This window comes from Nelumbo nucifera, chromosome 6 (assembly GCF_055504915.1).
Source record: "Nelumbo nucifera cultivar China Antique chromosome 6, China Antique-T2T, whole genome shotgun sequence".
Taxonomy (NCBI): domain Eukaryota; kingdom Viridiplantae; phylum Streptophyta; class Magnoliopsida; order Proteales; family Nelumbonaceae; genus Nelumbo; species Nelumbo nucifera.
The window spans coordinates 27806828-27832451 of NC_142654.1; the positions used below are offsets into that span (position 1 = coordinate 27806828).

Sequence of the window (25624 nt, forward strand, 5' to 3'; positions counted from 1 at the left end):
TAAAGAAGTTAAATCTTCTAGTAATGGACCCGTACATGGATTGATCAAAGTGCATTTTGAGCACATCTCCAAAGCCAATTTAGAAACTTCATCTGTATATCTACAACTAAGAGCATACAAGCTCATCTTTTGTCTTATTATACTTGTAAATATCCTAGGCACTATGGACATATTATGTTGCCTTGTACAACTTTATCAACTCTAAAAATTTCCTTAATTCACTAAAAGATAAAATAATAAGTTTTTTCAGTTCATCCATTTCAGCTGTTATCACATGGCCCTAAAAGTGTAAAAACAAACTAATTAATGGTTAACACGTAAGGCTGTATTTGTTTGCAACACAAATATAAACTGATGTTTAAATTTTTTGCTAAAAAGAAATCTAAACTGATGCACAATTTGCATATTTTGGCTCATTATCATTCATTAGCAGTGCAACGTTTGTATCTAAAAAAAGTGATGCAAAATTTGCACCACTTCCACCTAAATTCTAAATTCTCTTGTATATATAAGGTGACCACACAGTACCACATCAATTTGCTTCCTATATTTTATGATACATATTTAGCTTCTTAATTACTTTACTCCCCCAAACAAAAAATCTTCCTCCTCATTCCTCCTTCATAATTAGAGGCCACAATAATCATTTAATTTCCTATTTTACAGACAAATTAAAACAAGGATAAATACGAAGCAAAAAGTATACCCAGTGCAAACAAACGGAACGTACGTAATAGATACAGTAGTAGACAGGTATGGACTAAATTCCAAGTTGGCTTTGCACCTCCAAGATGGTCTTGGCCGAATGACGGAGGCGTTGCGCCTCTTCGTCGGTGAGATGCACGTTGGCTACGCCCAAGACCCCGCCCCTCCCAAGTTGGGCAGGCAAGCTCAAGAACACTTCCCCACCCTCAATTCCATGAAAGCCCTTGGCGAGCACAGACACCGGGTGTATACTCCTTTGGTCCCTCAACAAAGCTCGTGCCAGGCTAGCCACCGAGTATCCGATTGCCCACGACGTGTAGCCCTTCAGACGTATCACCTCGTATGCACTCTCTGTCACCGCTCTGTGAATCTTCTCCAGCGTTTCCTTCTCGTATGCAATCTGCTGCATCTGCAGGAAGCTCAGAATTGGCACTCCTCCCACGCTTATGCTCGACCACAGCGCCACCGAACTATCACCGTGCTCCCCAACAATATACGCCTGGTTACAACGTAACGTGACGCACCCAGTTTTCAATTTCATTCTTCCCAAGCAAATTTGAATAAAACCCTAGAAAATTTTACTACGTAAACGTACGTACGTACGTACCTGCACATCTTGGGCGTTGACGTCGAGATGATCCGCGATTAGAAAACGGAACCTTGAAGAGTCGAGATTCGTTCCAGACCCGATCACCCTGTTCGATGGAAACCCCGAGAGCTTCCATGCAACGTAAGTCAACACATCAACTGGGTTGGAAACAATCATCAGTATGGAGTGGGGGGAGTAGTGTACAAGCTGGGGTATTATATGCGAGAATAGCGCAAGATTCCGCTGTAGTAGATTGAGCCTGGACTCCCCAGGAATCTGACGCGCTCCCGCGGTGACTATGCAGAGGTCTGACCTGGCAGTCACATCGTACTCAACGGAGGCGATGATTTTGGTACGAGGCAGAAACGCGGCAGCGTGCTGGAGATCGAGCATCTCGCCCTGGAGTTTGTCGGCCTTGGCATCGACGAGGGCGAGTTCATCGGCGAGGCCTTGGGTCAAGATGGTCTGAGCGATGGCCATGCCAACATTGCCGGTGCCGACGACGGAGATTTTGGTGTGGCGCTTGGTGGGGGACGGAGGTTCGGTTCGTTGGATGGGCTTGAAGAAGGATTGAGCTATATCAAGGCCCAAATCCTGGCCCAGAAATGCTGACGAAGAACTCTTCTTCATGAGGAACGACACGAACAATAACTGTTAATCTTTTCTAATTTCTATTTAGTTTAGCTGGAGACAATTCATTAACTTGGCGGTTTCATCATTTATAGTCACCAGACACCAACCATAGAAGGAAAACAATTAAACAAGTAGAAAGTCTGAACAAGGGCATTTGGACGGTTGGACTACTTTTAATTAAAGTTAAAAGAGTCTCGTACCACCCAGGAAATCTGAATCACACGCCAAAATCAACAAAAACTCTTAGAAGTTAGAAGTCAATTCTTCCAATAATTTCGATTCATGTGCTTCACCGACACCTCGTCCGCTAAGTAATGGGATCAATAGTCCCTCAAACGGCGGAATTGTCCCGGCAATTCCTCTCTCCTTCCCTGAGTCTCCATCGGTTGCCAGCAAAATGCAATATAGAGTCAAAGTGGGGTTCCAATCCCCAGATCAACGGTCTATGTGAAATAAGAAAAGTATATTAACAGAATAAAAAGCATATGTTTGGAATAATTCTTTGGTCTTCGTCTTCCAGAAGAGATTCATTCCAGAAGAGTAGGTGTAGAAAGGAAGAATGCGATTGCTTATTGACCGATAACCATTTTGTCTCATGGAAAAGTTCCTTTTATGAAATAAACTATTTGTACTGTTTTTTACCAAAACAAAACAGAAAAAAAGAAACTATTTGAAATTTTGAACTGTTCAAGATGGATGGATACGAAACAATTGGCGCGAGGGAAAAGGAGGGGCCGAGTTGCGCCCCTTGTTTTGAATATTTTGTGAATGTCCGTACTAGACGAGTGGGAGCATTGGAGAAAATCCATGTTCCCCTCACGGAAGCTATCAGCTAGAATTCAACCAAGTCTTAGGACTCTTGGGGTGCACGACACGACTCCTGAGTCCTGATTCCTTCCCTCTTTTCTGAGAGATGAGAAAGGTCTCCATCTTTATTCTTTATTGACTTCCAGGCTCTTACTTTTTCAGAGTTTCTTCGAGAGGGGAGGAGTGTTGGAATTTGGAAACTTTCATGGCTCAGGTTTTGAGCTTGAAGGTGACACTTGGAACAATTTTGATAACTGGCCCTTGGGCTATTTCTCCTTTCCTGTAAGATATAATTTTCTCTCCCATACTTACCACTCGTTATGCCATGTGCTTATAATCTGACTATAACAATAGCTCACTGAAGATAGAACCAGCACCTGAGATATTCTTGGACTCCTGATCAACCCCACCCCAGATGACATCTTTCATGGTAGTAATCAGTGGGGAACCAGGAATTTTCCCTTGGGGGGCCAAGAGATGAGGGAGTTCAGTTTTTTTTTCCCTTTTTCTTAGAGATGACAGAATGGAGAATGGAAAATGAAGGTTAGGCGAAAACTTCTATAGTGCATCTATAGAAAGTATTCTCCATCTAAACTCCAACCAAAAGTTTGATTTGAACTTTCTATTAAGGTCAGGGTTAAAAATATGAACCCTATAACATTTTCTTTGAAAAGTTTGAAGCGCCGGGGGGGGGGGGGGGAGAGAGTATTAGCCAAACCTGATTGTGGGCATATGGGATGGATTACCCCTGGTTAAGGGTATAGAGATGAGAAACGTTTGGAGAGGCCAAGGACCCCCACCCAATAACTTGGGCTCCGCCCTTGATGGTAATATCTCCAAATGAGAATACATCTGAATTGACATATCACTGCTCTGATTTCCCCCCTAAACAGACGTTCCTTTGAAGAGAAGAAGAGGCACAAGAAAACCAAGTTACATAAACAAAGGCCTTTCCAACACCACTGTGATTGATAGAAACTCTTAAAGCGTCACAAGAACATGTTTAAGCAAAAAAAATTCTGGCCAAAATATAGGCATAAAGGATATGGCAATAATTATGAAGAGAAAAAGTCTGCTACAAATGGCAATAATTGATAACATACAATAATGAAGAATCTAATTTCATGTGCTCAAAATTGGTCCTTTGAGATTTAATATATAATAGTGAAATTAATTTCTCCGGAATATGCCATATGGTTTCCACTACATTTTGATATTGTCCACCTATATATACCTGCAATTTCTGCAATTTACTGATATCCACACTAAGTTCTTGAGCTTGTAACATCAGTAAACAAAATGAACAAGAAAAGTACACAAGATTTTTAGGTCCTTATGCTGCAATGAAATGAGTCAATCACTGGGGCTTTGAGAGGATGATAACACGGTGATGCCCAATTCTTGCCTCACTTATTCGACCAAGGTGGCGAAGGACCTACCAAACACATAACGGAAACTTTAGATTCTGCTATGAGGTTGGCATCCTCTGCCAGTACATAAAAAATAAACAATATAGTCCATATTTTATAAGTTTCAAATTCAATAAGGTTAGATTTAGTCAATCTTGCATGAACTAGAATAAATTTTCTGATTGAATTGATACTTCTCTATTTTGGATATTGAAACATATTTGAATTTTGAACTGGTTGAGATCATGAAAGTCCCAAAAAACATGTTGCATGACATATTTTTCTGATTGAATTGATACTTATCTATTTTGGATGTTGAAACATATTTGAACTGTGTCAAGATCATGAAAATCCCAAAAAATATGTTGCATGACAATTGACATCAAACAAATAAAACATGGTTACTTTACTATGCTTTTTTCTGCATGTTAGGTGCTAAAATATGATAATGTCATATCCACCAAACCATTGGATCATCCATCATACAAGGAGAAAAGAAAAACTCACAGTTAGAATTGCTTTTCCAGTGTTATCAAGCTTCAGTGCTGGTCCTTTTATGTCACTTTCAAGAAAAAAGTGCTTCCCCTTTACTGCTTCTGTCATTGCTATATCTCTTAATTCCTGCATATTTTCCATGGGAAACTAGGAATCAATTTCAGAAATCACCACCTAGTGATTAAATAGTTAAAAAATCAGTATTAATGAATAATTAACGAGCTACATTTTGTATGAGGTCCAAGCATATGAATCCTGTCATGTACTCATGCATAGTGTTGAAACTGTGTTGGCATATAATAAATCAAGACCACTCAAACATGGAGGTCAAGTTCAATTGTGTCAAAATCTGGGTAAACATTTGATATAGTACCCAAATCTGCTTGTTCATCCTCCAATGAAAAACAAAAAAAGGAATTTTAGATCATTTAAGTTCAATTGCCTAACTTACAAGGGCCTTTTCCCAGGAACCTTCAGCCAACTACATGGAAACAGAAAAACATAATCAGTAAAATTGAAAACCAGAAAGCAAATAATACCAGAATAGAAAGAGACAAAACAAGAGTTAGGAGATAAGACCTTCTTTTTTGGAGCTGCAATAAGTTGAGCATTTGTCTCTGCATATGCAGCCATGTCATTGATAGCTGCATTCACCTTGTCCAGTGTGAGTCTTCCCCTCATATAACTAAAAATCATCAAGAATTTGTAGTTAGTTATTGGATTGGAAGTTTAAGAAGGGCTTCAAATATTTTAGAATTAATGTAAATGAGGAATTGGATCAATGGGTATGGCACTGAACAAAGTAGAATGACAAAACAGGATATAGTTGGGACAAGGCTTAAATGATGATGATGACAACGCAAATAAAGAATTGGAGATGGGTCCAACAAAATGGCTAAAAGGTGAATTTGGGTACTCAATTATGGTGATATACTAACTTATGTTTACCATTCAAGTCTCTGAAGGAGGATGATGTACTTACGATGACAAAGAATCAAGTTCTTCTGCAGTAACATACCAAAGAGGTGCAGAACCACGGCCCTTTTTCTCCTGCAGAAAAAAAAAGCTGTAGGAATAAGCCAACAAAATGCTTAACATATCCTTAATCAGAAGTACTAATTGAGAAATTACCCCAACCAAAACAAGTTTGATAACAATAACGGTTTTCCCCGGTTTCCCCGATTTTCTGATTCAATTATTCAATGACCAATATATCCAACCAGAAATTCAAATTTTAAATATATTATCATTATTAGGTAGATTTATAGTCTTCTTAAATTTAGTCAGTTGCATAAAGGTCATTATTTATTTATTTTTTCTATGGAAATAATGGTTCAGTAGTTAATTGTTAATGGTAGTAAAGTGGAATTTGATTCCCCCATACTTTACAAACTAAACTAGTTTTTGGCAGTTGATATCAGAACTAGTTAGTCATTTCATGTTGAGATTTAAGGTGGAAATTTTCATAAATACAAAAATAGTTTTGAGGAGAATCTTTTTCCTATTAGATACTTTCATGTTCTACCATGGTACCTTTTTCTATAAATCATCTAGAAGTTTTAAGTTAGATGGCATGCTGATTTCTGTTTCTTTCCCATGTAACTTTGCAGCGACAAAGGGAGAAGTTCTGGGGGAAAATGGCAAAGGACATTTGTTGAACAGAAATAGAAGATATACCAGGTGGTAAACTGGTAATGTTGGATCTTTGGACTACATGCCTTAGAAACAAAGGATACATAAACCTCAGGAATCAGAATAGACTACAGAAAAGATTTAACTTCTTATTATGTGTGCCAAAGAACTGCTCAAAGGTGCATTACTAAGTTGTAAATGGTAATATTCTAATTCTATTCTTGTTTGGTCTCTGATCTAAATTATATGCAAAACTGCCAAAGTTGGTTGGATTCTGTTATGTATCAAAGGTGCATTACTAAGTTGTAAATTGTAATATTTCGATTCCATTCTTGTTTGGTCTCTGATCTAAATTATATGCAAAACTGCCAAAGTTGGTTGGATTTTGTTATGTATTAAAGATTTAGGATGATAAGATCTAACTCAGACCTGCAAAAACCAGTCCATTCATATATACTCATCTCAAGAGTCAACTATGAAGAAGTTGGGGAATTTACTAGTCATCATATTTTTTGATAAATTTTACTAGTCATCATCTTTGATTTGCCACAAACAACAACAACAACAACAACAATGATTTAAGGCTCTGTTTGGTTTGTGGGATGGGGATGGGAAGTAGGGAATATTCCAAAAATATTTTTTTGATGAATAATATTCCAAAAATGTTCCTTTTCCTTTATTTGTTTTGAGGGAAATCGGGGGATGGGATGGGGAAAATGTGGGGCACAGGATCCCAAAATCGAGTAGGAGGGATCACACCAAAATAGTGCAATCGCAGTGAGAAACTCTACTGAGAAAATTTATTGGGTCTTCTCAGAACAGAGCCTTGAGAGAATATTGTTCTTCAACCTCCACCTGTCCCAACGGTTGGATCTCCAATAAATTCTCCGGCCGTTTCGTTCAAAGGTAAGACTAGATCCATCTTCTACTTCCTTTGCTTACCCGCTGTTTAGTTTTTTTGGTCCACTCTTCCTTCTTTCCCATCCCTTTGTTTTTTTGGTCCACTCTTCCAGCGGCTTCCATTTCCTTTTGCTTTCATGTTTTCTTATGTCTATCCACTGGTGAGATCTGGTCGACTGGTGTTCATGTCATTCTTTCTTGTTGATGTGTGTGGGATTTCCATCTGTAAAACTAATAAAATACACATTGGGTTCCTAGATCTAATAACATTTTCATCCCATTTTTTGCATATTGAAGCCAAATCCACCAGCGTGTTTGAACCAAAACTTGAGGTAACGTTTTCACCCCTTTTTTGCAGATTGAAGCCATTTACTTTTGTTTTCATTCCCTTTTGGTTGTTCACTGATGTTGGTAACATGTTAGACTGGGATGATCTGAAGATTTGGGGGAGGGGTTCAAATCTATATTGTTTCTTTGTTGTTTGGCAGTATAATGAAATTACTTGTTCTCTGTTTTTTTATATTACTATATTTCATTTGATGAACAAGTGGTTTAATTGAAGATTCAGGTTTAGGCTATCTTTCATTGAACAAATGCATAAAATGAGCTGTCCAATTTTTTACCAGTTCTGGGTTTTATGTAGACACAATACAGTCAATGAATTACAACAATATCATGCTCAATCATATTTGTTTCCTTCCTCTTCCCCTCTAGCTTCCTTGAACACTGTGTTCTTGTTGCCTTATAAAGGTTATGTCATTATTTGTTCTGGGTTTGATGGTTTTAAGAATGATTTCTATCTTTCTTGGACATTGGTTTGATAAGATTGAAGACAAAGTGTTCCATTTCTTCTTAATGTATAATTGAAACCTCCATTAAAAGCAGTCCCTAGACCCTACTTTCATCTCAAACTCCCTGAGAATGGCCTTTCTTTCTCAGCCACCTAACCCATAATCAGAAAATGTTCAGGGCAGCTACCCAATATGAATTCCATAGTTGTATTACCTCTCTCACTGTATACCTATAATGCTAAGACAAATTTTGTTGTCCTCTTGTTGTGTAACATTTTTTAGGTTCCTTTAATTCTATGAAACACTGTTGCATCATGGTGTCTCCCTATTAGTTTGAAAACATTAAGTCCATTGACTGTTGAGAAGTTGCCTATGGTGATTCAGTTCGCACATCAATGATGGATTATGGCATAGTTTTCAAGGCGCCAAGGCGAGGCTAGGCGATTGGGGGGCACCTTGTCGCCTAGGCGATGGATTTTTTATGTTGAAAACATAGATCCTAGGGTAGTTCCGTAGGTACCATAACCATATTTCTTTAATAATTATTCATGATTTTCATAAAAAAGTATAGATTTCATACTAAGTATAGAAAATCAACATATTCATGAGAAGAAAAGGAAGAAGGAAAATAAAATTCAAAAAATATAGGGGCTGAACCCTTATTTTTGTTAAAGGAAAAGAAGAAAATAAAAAGTATTGGTAGTAGTAGTAGTAGTAGTAGAAGAAGAACATATGGAAAAGGAAAATGTGCTGAGGGTTCAATACAGCATTTAGCAATGTTTGTGTTGATTAAATCCTAATAAATAAGAAAATAATAAAAAGAAATTAGTATATAAACACACAAAATGATTATTTTAGTTTAATAATGTCTATTTTATAATTATAATCTCAAAAAAGAATGGATAAAAAAGTATTTCATAGTAGGAAGTAGAAAACTGCTTGGCGATTAGGCGAGGCGAGCCTCAAAGGGCACCTAGGCGCTCGCCTCAGCGTCGCCTTGACAACTATGGATTGTGGACTGTTTGACCTCTTTATTACTTTTGGTTAACCACTCTTGAGTTTACATGGATAATCCTGGGTTACTTGGGCATGACTGCTCTTCTTAGTTTTGGTTTGTCTTGAGTTTACATGAATTATCCCGAGTTCTTATTACATTGGTGTAGGTGTTTCATTGAGAAAACTGAGTTAATTAATGGCAATCTTCAAAGCTTTGTTGATAGTTAAAAAAACAGCTATGACTAGTTGACACAATTCATTTTGACACTCAAGCAGTAATTTTGACTTTGAAGACAAGATAACATTCTCTCTCATGGCATACGATTTTTCTCTTAAATAAAATAAAAATATAGCTTCTAGCTTTGGAAAGGTGGATTTTAGATATGTTTTCTGATAAAAAAGGTGGATTTTAGATATGTTTATGATCTCTTGTTAATGTACCTGCCCATAAATTAGTACATTTTATTAAATTTCATACCACTCCATGGTTTATATTTCCTCTAGACCACTTAGAACATTGTTTGTATAATCGTTTTGTTGATGTGAAATGAAATTGATTGTTTGCCTATCAAAAATCACGCACCTTCAATGTATACATAGTGATCATGGTCCAACTAAAGGCGGTGAAAACTACAGTCGAATCCACTAAAATTGAAATCTTACTCAGATTGTGAAAGAAATTGAGTGGTAGCTTGACTTCTTATTTCATGGCCCACTGGCTATTACCAAGGCTTGCCACCAACTCTTTCTATTTGTTTATTAAATTTTTACCTTGGGTAATGCCACAGGCTCCTCATCAAGTTTCAAAGACCCGAGGTGGAAGTCGTGGTTGGAGCTTTCCTGCATTAAACTAAACCCAGTAGATAAGCAATCTGCTCATCATTTGGTATAGAGGAGACGAAGAAACAGCATAAATTCTGCAAAGAAAAAAAAAATTTACCAATTACTAGGGTTCCGGTTCGACACTGTCACACTCTCTAGCAAGCGTGGTGGCATATGAGCTAACATATGCTGCAACTTCTTTTGCTGACGCAGGGACATATCAATTAATTTCTACAATTAGCAAAAAGTAATACAACTCTTTCAGGGTCAACAGAAGGCAATAACACAGAGTAACGTCATTGCAAGCCCTAATTTGAAAGGAAAATAAAAACGCATATGAGTAGATACTTTTGCTTTCGGGATAGCTTCAGTTTCCTCCCGTAGCCGATCCTTGATAGCTTGCACTTGAAACTCCATTGCCTTCACGGCCGTATCTACCGCCGATAAATCAGGGACGCTGGTGGCTGGATACACTGCGATAGAAGAACAAAAGCAAAAAAGAAAAGCATTTTCCCTCTATTTTTGAATCCGAATATCAAAGAATTACAGAACTGTTATTTTCTTAACTGTTGCGACCAATCACAAGCTCTTGGAGATCCAAAATGCGTGTGTTGAAGGATGATATGAGAGAATCGAGTGAAGAACCAGCTTGCTTCAGATCCATCGCTTTCTCTTCCTTTCCTTCCCCCTTCTCTCTCCTCTCTCCCTCGGTAATTTTGATTTCCTCTCTCTCTCCCGGTCCCCCCTCCCTTTTTTTAGTTCGAAAGTCATGAACTGCCAGTCTTTTTCTTTTGGCGGGAAACTCTGGAATAACTATACCCATACATAACGCAGGCACGCAGCTCAAGTGTTGTGGAGTGGGACCCAGTATGCGATTTAGGTCATGCCTCCATAACCGTCTGATCTAGGTTGCGTCAGTACTGATGAAATAGGCACACCTCACAACTTGAAGCACGTTCTCTGCATCTTTTTAATTGGTCGTTTGATTCCTCTTCGGGGGGGGAGAGAGAGAGAGAGAGAGAGAGAGAGAGAGTTCTGAGAGGAAGGGAAGACAAAGAATGGATGCTTTAGGTGAGCTAGAGAGAAGACAACTCGGAATCCTCCAACGGATAACCGAATTAGAGCTGTCTCTGTTGCCACAGCAATTCTCGGCTGCTCTATCCGTCTCACCCCACGAAGAAGATTACAGCGACGGCACCACTGAATCACGTCTATCCGCCATACTTCGCGCAAATGGCGTTCGAGATTTCTTGTTCAAGAGGGTACCCTCCGACTACTATGATAGACCTATCGAGGCAAGAAGAGAAATCCTCGAGGCGCCGTCCATCCATCATCTCTGCAAGAGCATCGTCCTTGTGAGCTACCTCTCTCGCTGTTGATTAATTCTGATTAAATATGTTGAATTTCCCTCCCATCAAAAAAAGTTGAATTTTCCCGCAGTTTTAATTGAATAATCATTTTAATCTTATTTCATAAAATGCCTATTTGAATTTGAAGTGTAGTTTGTAGAGTTCAACGGGAATCCATGTGAACTCTTGTAAGAAGATTGTCTGCTCGATGCATTTTTTAGGTGTTTGTGATTGATGTAACTAGCCATGTTCGCGTTATTTGATGCAATTATCCATGGTTACTTGCGACAGTTCGAGCTCTTGAAAGCATCTATTGTTGCTATTTGGAGGCTATTCTTTTGTATTGCCTTATTTTTCTTACTTTGCCTCAACTTCTTGTTTCTCTCTTATCTTCTATCAAACCAAACACACCCTAAAGGACCACTAGTAGTTGGGATTCCTATAATTTGACACGGGTAAATAACCATTCGTTTTTTCCCTGACTATCAAATAACTCTAGATTGTCAGTATTGTTAATATTTACATAACGAAAGTATGTGTTTGTGGTTTTTATTTAGCTGCTTCAGTGTGCCCATTGCATCAAGTAATAATCTGTTTTTGTCATGCATCATTTTATCAGAACATATTTTCTGTATAGATATCCAGCATAGTAATAGTCTAGTACATATAAAATTTTAAAGTTATCTTGTTTATGTTAAAAATGGGATCTACAAACTCTTTAATCTTTTTATGTTCCATCAGAGACTAAACTCTGATTCTCCATTGATGAGAAAACAGGGCCTTTTGGTGTATTCCAAAGCTTAAATCTCCTTGCAACTTAAATTCAAGTATAATAATCTTAATTGGGCTTTGTGGTAGATTTATGAAAGAATTTATGTTTGTGAAATCCCACCATCAACAACCTGAAAACAAAACCAAAAGTTGCAAGGGAGCAAACTCTCCATTGTAAATCACTCCTGGAGACATTGTTCATAGCTATGTTGTTAAAATAAAGTTTTGGTTGATATCAGGTTCCATCAGAATGAGAAGTTCATCATAGAAATTAAGCATGGAGCTCTTTGATAAAATGGGCCTATTTCCATGAACCACTCCTTTAACTTGTGACATAGTCAACAAGAATAGTTGAGAGACTCACATTGTACATTTTTATTGATTGACATGAAGCAAAGAGGTGAACAAATGCCAAGAAAACTCAACAAAGCCTTACCCTGAGTATTTGAGGTAACAAAGAAATAGAAAATCTTCAAAAAAAAAAAAAAATCATCACCTCCCATAATCAATAGGGTTTCCGTTTTTCCCTCACCCAAGAGCAAATACTTGAATTTTATTTTTTTTCTTGGAACCGGGTCTGGATCTTTCCTTTGCCTATGGACCATGGATGAATTCCGTACTTAGGCATGTGATTCATTTTCAACTATTATCCACATATTGACTTGAAAATTTACAATTTCTGATGGGCCAGGACATACCACCTGAGTTTTAACAGTCCATGTAATCAAATTAAGGCCCATTGTGTTGTAGCAATATAATTGCTTTTATGAATCACCTAAGTTATTTTTCTCCAACTTTTTACCTTTTTATGATAGCTCATCTTGGTTTCCCTTACCATGAATGATATTTTCTTTTTAGGTTAACACACAGGCCCCTGCAAGTGTTACTGATTGTAGCGATCGGAATAATTCAAAGTACTACCTTGTTGTAGTCCAGGTGCTTTATTCACTTCATCAGTTATTCATTTGCCTAAAGTCTTGTCTCTCTAACATTGCCTTTTTGCAGTATACTGCTAGATTTAATGCTGAAACAGTAAAAAACTTTCTGTACTCACTCAACAATGGCAAGATACCAAAAAAGAAATTCAACTGTAAGTTGCATTTATTACAAGATTTAAACTTAAGGCATGGTTTGGTCTAATATATTTAAAATGCCATTGGATCAATAGTATTTATTGAACATTTGGAGTTACTGAATTATTTTCACTTGCAAGTTCTTAGATCGTTTATTCTTTTTCTACTAAATATCGTTATTATTTGTAATTTGAAAACATGGGATAAAGTGCTAAGAAATGACCTAAGAACTTGCAATTGATAGAAAACATGGCTCTTGATAGAGCAAAGTGGAAGGACAGGTTCATGTAGCCAACCATAATTAGTTGGAATTAAGGCTGAGTTAAATTGAGTAAATTATTTATAAACTGGCATACATGATTTTTAATGCATCAACTAGGTGAATAGGTGCCTTCAGGGGGATCTATGCAAGGATTGCCTACATAAATAGCATAAAGGTTCTTGCACTAATAATGAAGTAGTTGCAAAGTCATAAGACCCCAAGTTCAATTAGGCAACAATGGCAAATAAGTCCATTTATTTTCATATGATATGTGCATAATACACCATATCATTAACATATACATATATTGTTAAAATAGTCTATGTATTTTAGACATGTTTATTTGAGGTCCAAGACAGCAATGTGGATTCCTCTAGACTACTGTTAGACATTATCTAAAACTTAAATACAACTTAAAGTCTTTTACTAAAGAGATTGATACCTACTATAGACTCATTAGAAATAAAAAATCAAATCATAGTCAGATATCAGTACTATTTATTAAACTAGCACTCCATATCCTAAAAATAAAGAAATTGTCTTTTGAACCAATTACTATTCTTACCTGAGCACCATCAATCTCCTATAGAATCTAGATTCTCTTAAGAGATTGCCTCTGTTAGTGGGTACCACAGAAGCCTGCCCTGCTACAGAAAACTTCAGTTTGTTTCTGAACTCTCATGAGACTCAGGCCTTGCCCTTGTTTGTCACCTAACAAAAAGGTGAAACTTAATTGAAGCATTTTCCAGATCCTAACTTTATTTTCTTTATTAACTGGTTGAGTCTATGTATTTATCTCCCATACAAGCTATAGTCCATTATTTTTCTACTAATTTTGTTGGACAGTTTTTGTATGCCCTTAGCTTCAATCAATTCTGATGTACTTTTGATATTTAATGTAAATAAATGAAGTACATGTTTGATTCATGTTGTGTGGTATACTTCTGTGTAAGACCCTAAAACTGAACACTTAATGAGACTTGTGTTGGTTTTAAATGTTCACAGCCGTTGGATAAGTCTGGTGAGATTTATCCTGCCAAGTCTGACACTGGTGTGCTACCAACTGTTGGGGTGGCTTGTCTCAGTTGCTAGGGTGAGACTCAAGGCACATGCAGTGTATGATTATTTGAACCCTTGAACCGGACCATATTTCCAGTGTTGCCCTGGACCTTGGAGATTGATGGGCAAAACTGGAAAGTTACACCTGATCCCTAGACCCGATTATGGTACTGCACTAGGTGTCGGATTGGGCTGTCTTTGATATGCCAATCAGTGAGATCCTTAGCGGGGGTCAAAACTTGGGTATGTTAGGAGAGTCTGAGAATTCATCTGAGTGGGTGATCATAATGACGGGATCAGCCCCTTTGTCAGACAATGGTAATGATCGGGGATGCACTATCTCTGATGGAAACCAAACTGTCGGCAGTTGATTTCAATCGTTGGAATTTTGTTTTGCAAAATTTATATATATGATATATACCTAAGTATGGTTTCAAAATATTTGCAAATGGTTTTAATTCCCGGGATCCATGTAAGTAGAGAGTGCAACACTGTTCTTTGTAGCCGAAGGAAAGGTCCTCTCTTGATGGGCTGAGAGGTTAAGTGTAAGGCCATTTTGGATAATACCTGATGGGCTAATCTTGCACCTGCCCATAATCCCTGGGTTTTTATAAGATGGCTTGGCCCAAGGACCACTTAGTGTAAGTGTTGGGTCCATAGGGTCCATGTGATGGGCTCAAGGGGTTCACTAGGCTCACCACTGAACTCGGCTAGACCTTGTAACAGAGGTTGGGCCGAACCCATGTGGCTGGTGTGTAGATCAATGCTTGGGTCCCACGCCATACAAAGAAGCCCAACTGGGCAGTAGTTTGGAAGACATTTGAGCACATAACCTAATTGGGCCTAAAGCCCATTTCGAATTGGGTTGATTTGATCAGTCATTATTAAGAGGCGGATCTGAGATTAGGATGAGCCCAAAAGCTTATCTAATCTGCAGATAAGATTAAGAAGAGTTCTAATCCAAATATAGATTTGGATAAGGGCAATTCCTGATATGATCAGGAGATTTTTTTCTTAATCATTAAGCAACTGGAGGAAACCTTATTACAATTACAAGAATTCGAACCCTAGGAGTTTTTGAAAAAAAGAACAACATACCTTGCAATTTTGAGATAGGATCTCAGAAACCCTAGAGAAAAAAAAGCAGTTCGCCATCTTCTTCTCTAGCTTCCTTCTGTTGCAGCCGCCACTGTCTACTACAGTTCGATTTCTCTGTCAGAGAAAGATCAAGAAAGAGTTCTTGATATCAGTCTTTACTGAAATGCTGATTCAGTTTGGTGCTCATTGTCTTCCAAAGGATTCTTGTGAAGGATTCAGTGTGTAGGACGCACTCTACTGGTTCTGTTCCACAGTTGCTGTGTCATCTTCAGCAGGAGCAAATCTTGGTGTCTTCTTTGGGCGTGAACACCAACTTTGGGAGATATTATTTCTTTGGATCAGGTATAATCACTCCCTTCTCTTTTGGTTCAGATCTGGTTCGGTTCTGGTTCAAGTAGGATCCTTGAATCTTGATTCTAAAATCAGGGAATGCGATTCCCAGTTGAAAGGTAGGTAGAAAATTTTTGAAATTCGCCCACCCATTCCGCAACTATTTTGGTGTCCATACGATGGATTCTACCATCCCTTTCAAATTTATCCATTTCTCGTTTTAACTTCTCTCTGAAAAAACAAAGAAATGATTTGCTCAAAAGGCTTATCTTCACCACATCTAGGCTTATGCATCATGATTTTGTAGCTTCACCTATCCACACCTTCCAGATTTGCAAGCCTTAGTTCCATTCTCTTGCCATATTTATGGGAAAATAACAAGGCAGTGAGCCATATGCTATTACCTCATTACTTGCATTATAAATCAGTTTCCTATCAAGGACATGAAATTAATATAGCTTAGAAAATTTGTCAGTCCCAGATTAGACATAATACTTATCCCCATTCTAAATACATAATGTGTAGCCAATGGTTTGTAAAAGGAATACTTTTCAGCTTTGTAAGTTGGTTTTCATCAAAAGCATTCAGGTAATGGACAAACATATACAGATAATAGACAGAGTGATAAAAAAGTTACTAAAATTCTGTGACATAAGCATTAGATATTGGCCTGTACCAAGGTCTTATATGCATTCAATGCTTTTTGCACCTTTGCTCTCTCTCTCTCTCTCTTTCTCTCTCTTTCTCTATCATTCATTCATTTTGATCACTAAAGGAATTCTATCCCTGGTATATATCTGTCAATTCTTTCAATTGTCCTATTTAAAATCATTTCCTTGTATTAACAAGAAAGTTAATTGTCTAAATTGCATTAAATTATACCAATAAAGAAAAGGTCACATTAAATTATGTGGAAATGAGTTTCTGGTTTATTGGTTCAGCCATCCATGTGTTTGGTATTGGTCTTCTTTTTTTTTTTTTATCAGTGGTGTTTGGTATTGGTCTTATATACATGCGCATGTGTATCTGTTCCTTTCACAATCATACTTCTGTAACTTTGAGCTATTCCTTTTCAATTTAATTGTTTGATGATTTTTTATGGGCATGAAGTCTTCCAAAGATTCCAGAACCCTTTCCACTGTATCTTAACCTTGGAAATGTGAATGGTTAAAATTTTATTTGTTGTTACAGTGAGGCTTGCACCTGAGGACCAGTCAGTGAAGTTGACTGGTTACGAGCACAATGGTGTGACATGTATTGGCATGAAAACAGATATTCCGGTAATTAAGATTCTGTGCTTCTACTACTTAGTGCTTTAAATTCATAGTTTTCTTTGTGCTATATTTTATGCATGGTAAATAATTGCAGTGAATATTAACCGCTAAGATAAGGTTTTCTAACTTCATCCAGATATGCTTCAATGGAAGATGCTAATCAACTGATATTACCATATTTTTTTCTTATTGATAATTATACATCTCTATCTTGCAAAATACCTTTTTAAACTAAGAAACATATGATATACATATTCTTTTAGAGCTACAGGAAAATAGTGGTTTTTATGAACTAAACTGTAATACTTAGCAATTTAACTAAAGCAAAATTAGTGAGATTCTTTTTTGAGAAAAAGGTAAACTTTCATTAATCTCAAAAATCTCTGTACAACAAGAGGCTGTACAAAGGGAGATAACCAAAAAAAAAAAAAAAAAGAACTGCCCCAGAAGAATTAGCATGATATACCCTTGGAATTTACAAAAAAAGATTCTCATGCACAAAACATGTACTATGATTCTTTCTTTTGAAAGACTTATGTGTGGCCACCTATGAGTGCAGTCTGCTCAAAATCATTTGAAAAACCTTACCTATCGGAGATGCCTTATTCTTGAATATTCTGGAGTTTCTTTCCTGCCATAATCCTCCAAAGAAAACTGTTGTTGGAATCATATGCTAAATGATTCTACACTCTTACTCAAGGTATCAAGCCATCAAGCCTCCATCCTTTTAGGAAATCCACCACTGATTGAGGATAGCACCCCTTAACTGCAAACATGCCCAAAACCTTCACCCAAATAGCTTGAGGAAATTAGAAAAACTAGAAGGTGATCTCACAGCATCAAAGTGCCTTTGATGAAGGAAGACAGATTATCGACCAGTTATTGGTAGCAAATGAATGCGTAGCAGAGAAGAGGAGAGGGAAGGGCTTGGTGTGCAAGTTGGATTTGGAGATGGCTTATGACTTTGTGGATTGATCTTTTCTTCTGGAAATTATGGGGAGAATCAAGTTAGGGGAGTGGTAGAGGATGTGGATGAAGTGATGCCTTAGTTCAGTGCAGTACTCGATCATGATTAATGCTGTGGCTAGAGATTACTTTCCAATGAAAAGAGGATTGAGACAAGGGGATCCCCTTTCCCCCTTTTCACTTTAATTGTTGATTTCCTAAAAAGGGTATTACCTTTGGTCATCTCACAGAATCAAGGTGCCTTTGTTGAAGGAAGATGGATTATCGACCAGGTATTGGTAGCAAATGAATGTGTAGCAAAGAAGAGGAGGAGGAGAGGGAGGGGCTTGGTGTGCAAGTTGGGTTTAGAGAAGTCTTATGACTTTGTGGACTAGTCTTTTCCTCTAGAAATTATGGGGAGAATCGGGTTAAGGGAGCAGTGGAAGATCTAGATGAAGGGATGCCTTAGTTCAGTGCAGTACTTGATCATGATTAATGGTGTGTCTAGATATTTTTTTCCAGCAAAAAGAGGATTGAGACAAGGGAATCCCCTTCCCCCTTCATTTTCACTTTAATTGCTGATGTCCCAAGTAGGATGATCATGGAGGGTGATCAAAGAAATTTGTTTAGATGATGGAGGGTAGGAAGACTTGATCATGATTAATGGTGTGGCTAGATATTATTTTCCAGCAAAAAGAGGATTGAGACAAGGGAATCCCCTCCCCCCCTCCCCTTCCTTTTCACTTAAATTGCTGATGTCCCAAGTAGGATGATCAAAGAAATTTGTTTAGAGGATGGAGGGTAGGAAGACTTGAGGTGACAGTCACTCATTTGCAGTTTGCATATGACATCATTTTATTCTGTGAGGAAGGTAATCAAGAGTGTATAAGAAATTTGCGTGAGCTCATTACTTCCTTTGAATCATTTTCCAAGTTGAAGATAAATTGGGGAAAATGTTGTATGGCAGGGATTAGGGGTGGATTCGAGTCGAGCCGAGCTGAGCCAAATAGCTAGCTATTCGAGCTCGGCTCACCAAGGAAGTATGAGGCTCGAGCTAGAACCTTGAGCTAGAGCTAGGCTCAACTCTAGCTCGACTTGAGAAAAATGTTTTATAAAAATAATATATATATATATTGTTTTATTTGATATTTAAAAAATTAAGAATTATAATATTTAGTTATTATTATATATAAAAATAAAATTATTATATTTATAATATTTTTATTATATATAATATTATAATAATAATATTATTATTATTATTATTAGCGAGCCTCACGAGCCGAGCTTTATTAGGCTCGATCTCGGGTCGAAGCTCGGTTGAAATCGAGCCAAGCCGAGCTTTTCATGAGCTAAGCTCGAATAGCTCGTGAAGAGCTCGGCTCGTGCCCACCCCTAGCAAGGATTAACTTGGAAGATGAAAGTTTGAGAGAGCTAACTGAGATTCTTGGTTGAGGTCAAACAATGACAATTGGAGTAGTTAGGGTTGCCTTTGGAAGGGAATCCAAAATCAAAAAAGTCTTTTGGAAGCTAGTGGTGGAGAGGTATATAAGGAAGTTGGCACTTTGGAAACAGAATTATTTATCCATAGGTGGGATTATAACCCTGATTAGAGCAACTCTAACAAACCTACCAATCTATTTCTTATCAACTTTTAGAATTCCAACTAGAGTGGTAGGACATCTGGGAACTTGGGGATGAAAAGAGGGATCACCTAGTAAAGTGGGCACAAGTCAGCAAAAAAAAGGAAAGGGGAGGTTTAGGATTGGAGGATTTAGTTCACAGGAATACTTCTTTGTTAGGAAAGTGGCTTTGGAGGTTTACATTGGAAAGAGACAAGTTGTGGCATAAGGTGATAGAAAGCATTCGTAGGCTGATTAACAATGGCTGGGATGCAAAGATAGCCCCCACATCTTCCTCGAGCTCTCTGTGGAAAGCAATACAAGAGGTATATCCTACCTTTTTTAATCTCATCAGATTTGATGCGGGTTGTGGTTCTAGGGTGCCTTTTTGGAAAGATCTTTGGCTGGGTGATACTCCCTTTTGCTCCCTTTTCATTGATCTTTATTCAGTTTCTAACTACAAGTTACAACCCATTTCAAATTTCATCACCTTTTCTCACTCTAGATTGAGTTGGGATTTTGGTTTCAGAAGGGGTTTGAGGGATAATGAGTGTGAGTCCCTTATTTGTTTGCTTGACAATCTTAAGTCAGATTTCTTGGTTCAATCTATGGAGGACACTAGAGTATGGTCTGCTTCTTCTAACGGCACTTTTACCTATGCTTCTTTCTTCAATACTCTTGTAGAAACTCTTGTTGGGGGTGAGAATTTCCTGGTGAAAGAGTGTTTTTTTTTTGAAACTGTCCGGTGAAAGAGGTTTGGAGCAAAGCCCATTCCACAAAAAAACTCAAGCTCTATGTTGAAAGGTGTTTCTTGGGAAGGTGAACACTTGTGACATGCTTCAAAAAAGGAGGCCAAATAAATGCCTCTACCCTCATATGTGCATTCTTTGCTCTGCAAGTGGTGAATCCCTACCCCATTTGTTTTATCCATTGGCTTTTTTGTATTTTTTTTTTTTTGTTTGGGAATCTTTCTGCTCTCTCTTTGGTTGCAATGGAGTACTCCTAGAATGTAGAAAGCCTCTTTGATCAAACTTTCTAAGGCAGCCAACAAAAAGATGGAGGGTTATTTGCAAATCAGTAAGGGAAGTATTGATGTGGACTATATGGGAGGAAATGAATGCAAGAATATTCAACAAGAAGTATAGGTCAAAAGAAGATCTAGTGGGGGCCATAAAGATAAAAGTTGCACACTGGGTGAAATCAATCCAGCTCTTTCAAATTTCTCAATTACTAATATAGTAAGAGGATGGAATGAAGCCACACACATTGCTGAGAAAAAAGAAAGAAAGAAAGGTGATCGAGTGGAAGCCCTCGGGTGCCAACAAAATTAAGCTGAACTTTGATGGGACCTCTATAGGAAACCCGGGTATGGCAAGCATTGGTGGTGTGACCAGAGATTCCTCAAGTAAAGTATTGGCTCTATTACAAGGGTTAAAACTGTTAGACAGTGCATGCCCTTAGCTCCAATCAGCATGATGTACATTATGACATTTATTGTAAATGAATAAAGTACATATTCGATTCATGTTATTATGGTGTGTTTCTGTGTAATACCCTTAAACTAGACACATATGAGACTCGTGTTAGTTTAGAATCTTCACAGCCGTTGGATAGATCTAGGGAGATTTATCCTGCCAAGGCTGGCACTGATGTACCGCCAAGTTGGTTGGGGTGGCTTGTCTCAGTTGCTAGGGTGAGACCTAAGGTACATGTAGTGTGGGTTTTCTTGAAACCTTGAACCGGACCAAAATTCCAGTATTGCCCTGGACCTTGGAGATAGATGGGCAAAATTGGAATGTTACACCTAACCCATAGACTTGATTATGATACTGTACTAGGTGTTGAATTGGGTTGCCTTTGATATAGCAATCAGTGAGATCCTTAGAGGGGGTCAAAACCTAGGTATGTTGGGACAATCCAAGAATTCATCTGAGTGGGTGATCATAGTGACAGGATCATCCCCTTTGTCGGACAAAGTGAATGATCGGGGATGCATTCTCTCTGATGGAAATCTAAACTGCTGGTAGTTGATTTCAATCGTTAAAATTTGTTTTTGCAAAATATATTATGGTTTCAAAATGTTTGCAAAAGGTTTTAATTCCTATGATCCATGTGAGTAGAGAGTGCAGCACTGCACCTCTTGTCGGGCAGTGTTTGATCATTATGGGCTGAGAGGTTAAGTGTAAGACCATTGAGGATTATACCTGATGGGCTAATCTTGCATCTTCCCACAGTCCTTGGGCCTTCATAAGATGGATGGACCTAAGGACCATTTAGTGTAAATGTTGGGCCCATTAAGAGCCCATAGTGATGGACTCAGGGGTTCATTGTATTCAGCAGTGAATTCGGACAGGCCTTGTAACAGAGGCTAGGCTGAACCCATGTGACTGATATGTAGATCAATGATAGGGTCCCACGCCATACAAAGAGAGCCAAGCTAGCTAGCATTAAATAGGAAGTGAGCCTGAAATCTTAATGGGCCTAAAAGCCCATTTCGAACTGGGTTAATTGGATTAATTAAATAGGGGTGGTTCTGGGTTTGGATCAGCAGATAAGGATAAGAGGGTTACTCTTATCCACTTAAAGAGTTCAGATCCAAATAAAGATTTGGATTAAGAAACTCCTAATTTGATTAGGAAGGCTGATCTTTATCTGCAGATAAGATAAGAGATTATCCTTATCACTTAAAGAGTTCAGATCCAAATAAAGATTTGGATCAAGAAACTCCTAATGAGATTAGGAAGTTGTCTCTTTAAGGCTATAAATAAGAGAGCAGGGCAGACCTGAAAAAACACACTCACTCAATACCGAGAGAAGGCAACTCAGTTAGATTGATCTTGCCTTCAGTTCTTTTTCTTCCTGCACCTGCCGCCCTACCCTGTTCAATCTCCAGTTCTTGGACCCTGTTCGATCTCCAATTCTTGGATTTGATCAAGAATTGATCTTGATATTGTTTCTTGCCAAAAGAAACAATTTAGAAGCTGTGCTCACTATCCCATTCAGTTCTTGCTGAAGAATCACAAGTTCTTGGTGAAGAACTACCTGCTGATCCTGCCTCATCCTAAGCTGTGTCATCTTCAGTGGAGGAAGGATTTGGTACACTCTTTGGGCGTGAACACCTACGTTGGGAGGAGCATTCTTGCGTGGATTCCGTATCAGGTACATCTCTCCCTAATTTTGGTTTCAGATTTGGTCTGGTTTAGTTACAAGAACGAACCTTGAAAATGTAGTTTTCTAAATTGGGAATAGGATTCCCGGATGGGAGTAAAGAAATTTTTGAAATTTTGCCCAACCTTCCTATAGGGTTCGGCCATCCATATGATGGATCTCCCATCCCTTCAAAAATTTGCCAGGCAAGCAGATCTTAAGAACTTAGAAGTAGAAGGGGACTCAAAAATAGTGATGTCTTGGACCAATTCAAGCGGTAAATCAGTACCTTGGATCTATAGAAATCCGTTAAGGGAGATAGTAAGCATAGCAATGGAACTTAATGCCTTGTTCTCATGGATCAGGAGAACTGCAAATGGAATGGCTGATTCTCTAGCCAAACAGGGAGTTCAAAAGCAACAGCTTTTTTGGGCTTTATTGTAACAATTTCTGGTACAATGTCTGCTTTCTACTTGCTGTAATTCTGTATTTAATTCTCTTAATTGAATAAAATTCTCATTTTTCTGATAAAAAATGTAACAGAAGGTGATCCACTTATTCGGTGGACAATACAGCCATACCCTTTCTTACCAAATTATCTTTAATAAGTATTCTATTCAGATAAGGAGTCCACAAAAAATGCCACCTTTGAAGGGATGTTCTTGCACCAGATTATGTGAACAGGGACCTCTGCTTCTTTAATTGCTGGCAAATGATCAGGAAAAGGATTTCACCAAAAACTTCCCAGACTTCTCCCACAGCCATGCCCTGCCGTCTGCTGTAGAAAGGTTCACTTGATTGCCATACAACCTTTGCAACAGCTCCTCCATAGAGCCAATTTCCCAGTTGTTCACATTCAGATTTGAATAGAGAAGCAAGAAGAAGAAAGAAAGAACTGATGAAAGGGATTCTTTTTGTCTGCCCCTAGTTAGGCAGCGGCAATGGAAATACATAAAAGGAACTTAAGGCCCAGCCCACTCAAATAAAAAGAACTTACATATTATAACTTAAGCCCACAGATATAAGTTCCAGTTTGCATAATAATTCAGCAAATCTATTTATCAAAATAATAATAATAATAATTCAGCAAATCTTGCTTTAGTGAGGCCCTTAATGAATACATTGGTTAGCTCTCTTGCAGAGGGCATACAAGGGATGCAGAGATCTCCAGATACAATCCTTTCTCTCACAAAGTGTTTGTCAATCCCAATATGTTTGGTTCTATCATGTAGTATGGGGTTATTAGAGTTTGAATAAAGAACAAATTGGAATTGAAAAAGAATGGTTAGGTGGTAACAGTCCACCCAGAACCTTGTATTTATATAATACTGTCAAAAGAGTTTGAGTACAATTACAATAAGGAAACCATGAGAGATTACATCGAGTAAACCTAGGAGTTATCTGATGAAAGGTTGTTGTAATTCATGTTATCTGTAGGTGACGTGTCACTCTTATCCTTAGTATACGCCCCCTCAAATGAATGGGCATAGGATGCACATGAAGCTTGTTAACAAGGGAAGAAAACCAAGGAGATAACAAGGCCTTTATGAATACATCAGCAATTTGATCCATTGAAGGTGTGTACTGTATCCGGAGAGCACATTTGGGGACCAAATCCTGAAGGAAATGAAAATCTACTTCAATGTGACGGGTACGTGCATGGAAAACTAGATGAGAGGCGAGATAAGATGCACTGACATTATCACACTCAATAATAGGTGGTAAAGTTAAGAGAATGCCAAGATCTTTCAACAAGGACCGAAGGTTTCCTAAACACTGTTAAACCAATATTTTTCGATTTTAAAAGGTAGTGTCAGTTAAAATAAACCCCTGCAATATGGGTGGGGGGTGGGGCGGCGGAGCAAATGTACTTGTAAAGTAGAAACATTCTCACCGCATAAAGTTTACCAACGTGACTACATGATCAGATTTTAATAATTTATGATATAGTTATTTGATTAAAAAACGATTTGGTTGATTGCAGGTAATCTTGGACGAAGCAATAGTAAAGCTTAATCCCGATTTCTTCTGGTTGGGAGGTGGAGAGGTCGATCTGAAGCTGGGGATCAGGACCTCTCAATTCATCAATTTTGTTAAACCCTTCATTGTCAGCTGTAGTACTTAAAAAAAATATTGTTGACTCAGAACGTAGCAGGACTGTCTGGTAGAAATGAAATGGCGTGTTTTCCTGCCCACAAAACCACATCGGGGAAATGCCGTTTCACGGGCTTGTGGATTTCGATGAGAAATGAAGTTGGGGATGTCTGTTTTTCTTACAGCAGGAAGTTCTGTTTTCGATTTTCCTCAACTGTTACTTTTGGGATGTCGAAACTTGATTAAATTATCAGTTTTTTAGACGTTTTTGGGAGACATTCTTGAAATGGTAGCAGCCACTGATCCTGGTTAGGTTTTGAATGTGGCGCCCAGGAAACCAGTCCAGTAGAGCCTAGGAGCCCCTGGTGACTGGTGATCAGTTCATTTTTATATTGAAATTAAAAAAAAAAATCAAGGTATGGAATTTATGGGATGGGACCATTCAGTTATTTGTTTATGTACTCCATATTTTAATCACAAAATCAAATAAAAAAAAAAAGCTAATAAACAATTAATATACGCTGTTGGAAGAAAATTTGGCATGCATTTGCAACCCACTTCTATCTAAACTGACCGCAAGCAACTCAAAGGTGTAAAAGTGGTAATATTTTATCCGTTTGACTGTCTTTGCGCTGCTGCTTTTATGGTAACAAGTGGCAAATGGGAATTTTAATCAATTGTAGTAAAAGAAGTGAACCAAACCGTAAGGGTTCTTTTGTTTGTAGTGCCAAATTGCCGGTTCAGATTTGCATGTATCCATCTATGTCTGACTATGAATCATATCCCTGACTGACGCAAAATTTCCATTTTTGTCTCATTTG

At 38.0% G+C, this 25624-nt stretch overlaps 3 protein-coding genes across 4 annotated transcripts; 1 reads left to right on the forward strand and 2 right to left on the reverse strand.

Annotated features, from left to right (window-relative positions):
* Nucleotides 1-388: 388 nt before the first annotated feature.
* LOC104598553 (L-lactate dehydrogenase B-like) lies at nucleotides 389-2075 on the reverse strand. Its single transcript, XM_010260676.3, has 2 exons — nucleotides 1313-2075; nucleotides 389-1204 (listed from the first exon to the last, which is right to left on the reverse strand). Exons 1-2 carry the CDS (start codon nucleotides 1922-1924, stop codon nucleotides 761-763), a joined length of 1056 nt encoding a protein of 351 aa, XP_010258978.1. The 5' UTR covers nucleotides 1925-2075; the 3' UTR covers nucleotides 389-760.
* Nucleotides 2076-3861: 1786 nt separating this feature from the next.
* LOC104598552 (spindle/kinetochore-associated-like protein) lies at nucleotides 3862-10572 on the reverse strand. Its single transcript, XM_010260675.3, has 9 exons — nucleotides 10347-10572; nucleotides 10128-10252; nucleotides 9898-10010; nucleotides 9729-9807; nucleotides 5621-5688; nucleotides 5218-5323; nucleotides 5090-5119; nucleotides 4651-4764; nucleotides 3862-4169 (listed from the first exon to the last, which is right to left on the reverse strand). The coding sequence occupies exons 1-9, from the start codon at nucleotides 10441-10443 to the stop codon at nucleotides 4092-4094; spliced, it is 810 nt and encodes a 269-aa protein (XP_010258977.1). The 5' UTR covers nucleotides 10444-10572; the 3' UTR covers nucleotides 3862-4091.
* A 118-nt stretch (nucleotides 10573-10690) lies between these two features.
* LOC104598550 (YbaK/aminoacyl-tRNA synthetase-associated domain-containing protein) lies at nucleotides 10691-25252 on the forward strand. Of its 2 annotated transcripts, XR_735397.3 has the most exons (6): nucleotides 10699-11134; nucleotides 12758-12835; nucleotides 12905-12989; nucleotides 16913-17001; nucleotides 24147-24360; nucleotides 24694-24831. XR_735397.3 is itself a non-coding variant. In XM_010260674.3 (5 exons), exons 1-5 carry the CDS (start codon nucleotides 10838-10840, stop codon nucleotides 24832-24834), a joined length of 690 nt encoding a protein of 229 aa, XP_010258976.1. In that variant the 5' UTR covers nucleotides 10691-10837; the 3' UTR covers nucleotides 24835-25252. The 2 variants fall into 2 exon arrangements, 1 of the variants encoding a protein (XP_010258976.1); XM_010260674.3 differs by lacking the exon at nucleotides 24147-24360 and having other exon boundaries at nucleotides 10691-11134; nucleotides 24694-25252.
* Nucleotides 25253-25624: the final 372 nt, after the last annotated feature.